Here is a 2,463-nt window from a genome sequence, read left to right on the forward strand (position 1 = left end):
CACACTTGTGAATATATCAAATACCGATGTACAGGTGCATTTTACAGATGAAATAATAGATTCTTTCTGGGTCATTCATTCAGTCAAAGAAGCATGATAAGTTGCCATCCTCATAACACTAATTGATTGTCTTTGAATGGGCTCTAAATTAAGTTGTCATCCTCATAACATTAACTAAGGCTAATTGATTGTCTTTGAATGGGCTATAAATAATTGTACTCATCTTACCTCTCCTAGACTGGCCACATCTATATACCTATCAACTTAATGTCCTTTAATCTCACCCACTATTCACAAATTAATATCAAGCACATGAGCTATTACGACATTGCTTCCCTAAATCCATCTATTTTTTAAACAGTGTAAGCATCATAACGTTGAAAAAGAAAAATAATCTCCAAGTTTCTCCGTTACCATGATGCAATCTCCCATCTTCTATATTTATTTCTACACAAAAAACTAACAGTAACACACTTCTCTCTCTCTTTCTTAGAACGGCGAATTTCTTTAATCTTTAATTACTTTCTCTATCTATACCTTTTGAGTATGGAATACGCGTATTTGTCACGCAACAACGAGGCGATCTTACTCCCATCAAACAACGAATTCAATCATGAAAATCCTGAATCAAACCATGAAGAAGATGCACCTTATTTCAGGCAGTTTCAGACTCCTCTTCTTGATGAAATACTGCATAACCACCAGCAGCATATGACATACAGCACTGCAAACAAGCCACCACCATCACCATCCAAAACTAAACGTGCAAGAAAGCAAAGAAGTGCCGGTAAGAAAGACCGACATAGCAAGATTCATACCGCTCAAGGCCTTAGAGACAGAAGAATGAGATTATCTCTCCATATTGCTCGAAAGTTTTTCGGTCTTCAAGATATGTTAGGGTTTGATAAAGCAAGTAAAACCATTGAGTGGCTCTTTTGCAAGTCAAAGAAAGCCATAGATGAAGTCACCGAAAGCGTTAAGTCACAAAACACTACACGAAGCGCTTGCAACGAAAATATAGAGAGCTGTGAATCGCCTTTATCGGATTGTGAAGTTCATTCGGGGATCGAATTCGATGCCGCCTCGAACAAAGGTAAACAACTTAAGGTTCAAGACGAGATCAACGATAGTGGGAGCTCCAAAACCGCCACGAAAAGCGATATATTGGCAAGGGAATTGAGGGGCAAGGCTAGAGCTAGAGCAAGAGAGAGAACAAGAGAGAGAATGTTGATCACCAATCCCGAGAAATCAAAGCAGATGTTTGGAGCAAACCCTAATGATGATTTGGACCAATTGCAATTAGGGTTTTCTTCAAACCCTAATAATAATCATTACATAGAAGACTCATCAAGTACTTCTCCCAATGAATATTCTGGTACGCATCACTTCTTTGACCACACACAGTTGAACAATAATATTGCACAAAAAACTGAAGATTATTTGGGCACTGCGGCTGCAAGTTCATCAACATATTTTTCCGGATATGGTTACAACAAAAGTTTTGCAAATCCACCAGCTGGTTGGTTAAATTCAAGCAATACATTTTTAGGTTTTCTTGGAGGTTGGGATTCAGAGAACTTCACAGAAAACTATGGATTCTTGCCTAATCTTGCTCCATTGACAGGTGATATTCATGGACAAAACTTCAGCTTTATTCCTCCATCTAATCTTGTGCATTTCAAAACTCAAAACCAAAGAGACTAACAAGATTCTGGTTGAACAATTGTTGTAGTGTATTTCAATACATAACTAAATCTTGTTTTTCAGTTATCTTGCTACATATATTTTTGTTTGAACATTTGATAATTGGTGATGAATAAATGGGGCATCATGTATCACAAATGATGTCGGTCGTGTCGAATTTAATAGACAAAGTAGCTACTTTCAAGTTATATATATTTGTCTGTTGTAATAAGTAATTTCAAGAATGCCGTTTGAGTTCATTTATCCTTGAGCCAAACGGGTTTTACTGGTAATTTACCGTCGTGCCTACGGGCGGGTGGGTTACCGGGTTTTTCCCGGAATTGGTGGTGGACCACTCGGGTTACTCTCGGAGTACTCCGTTTGTCCAGTAGGTGCCCCGAGAGTGCTCGGGATTGATTTGTTGGCCGTTCAAAAAAAAAAGTTCATTTATATCAATCATGATAGCAGTAAAGGTGGCAAAAAATTTAAAAATGCCTTCTTCCATACTGCATGCACATCTTGGTACTATGTTATTTTGAAAAAATACCATATCAAGAAGCTGTATGGATCAGAATTATTTAGGTTTGTCAAAGTTCTTACAAACTCTTCTCATCTAGTACGCATTAGGTTATAGTTAGGTTTGAATGTATAACCAAGTTGGTTAGCATTATAAAGACAGCTTGCTTGCAAGCTAGCTCAGTTCTTCCCTCATAGTAATCAAATTCGTTAATTAGCATTATTGAACCAAGTACACCTTTAAGGGGATACGGAGTGGAGATC

General features: G+C 37.7%; 1 protein-coding gene across 3 annotated transcripts; it reads left to right on the forward strand.

Annotated features, from left to right (window-relative positions):
- Positions 1-284: 284 nt before the first annotated feature.
- On the forward strand, positions 285-1,892 carry LOC110941297 (transcription factor CYCLOIDEA). Of its 3 annotated transcripts, none has more exons than XM_022182918.2 (2): positions 285-1,375; positions 1,550-1,892. In XM_022182918.2, the coding sequence occupies exons 1-2, from the start codon at positions 547-549 to the stop codon at positions 1,702-1,704; spliced, it is 984 nt and encodes a 327-aa protein (XP_022038610.1). In that variant the 5' UTR covers positions 285-546; the 3' UTR covers positions 1,705-1,892. The 3 variants fall into 3 exon arrangements, with proteins under 3 accessions (XP_022038610.1, XP_035842309.1, XP_022038609.1); XM_035986416.1 differs by having other exon boundaries at positions 286-1,375; positions 1,625-1,892; XM_022182917.2 differs by having other exon boundaries at positions 287-1,892.
- The last annotated feature ends 571 nt before the right edge of the window (positions 1,893-2,463 follow it).

This window comes from Helianthus annuus, chromosome 17, assembly GCF_002127325.2.
Source record: "Helianthus annuus cultivar XRQ/B chromosome 17, HanXRQr2.0-SUNRISE, whole genome shotgun sequence".
In the NCBI taxonomy this organism is placed as follows: domain Eukaryota; kingdom Viridiplantae; phylum Streptophyta; class Magnoliopsida; order Asterales; family Asteraceae; genus Helianthus; species Helianthus annuus.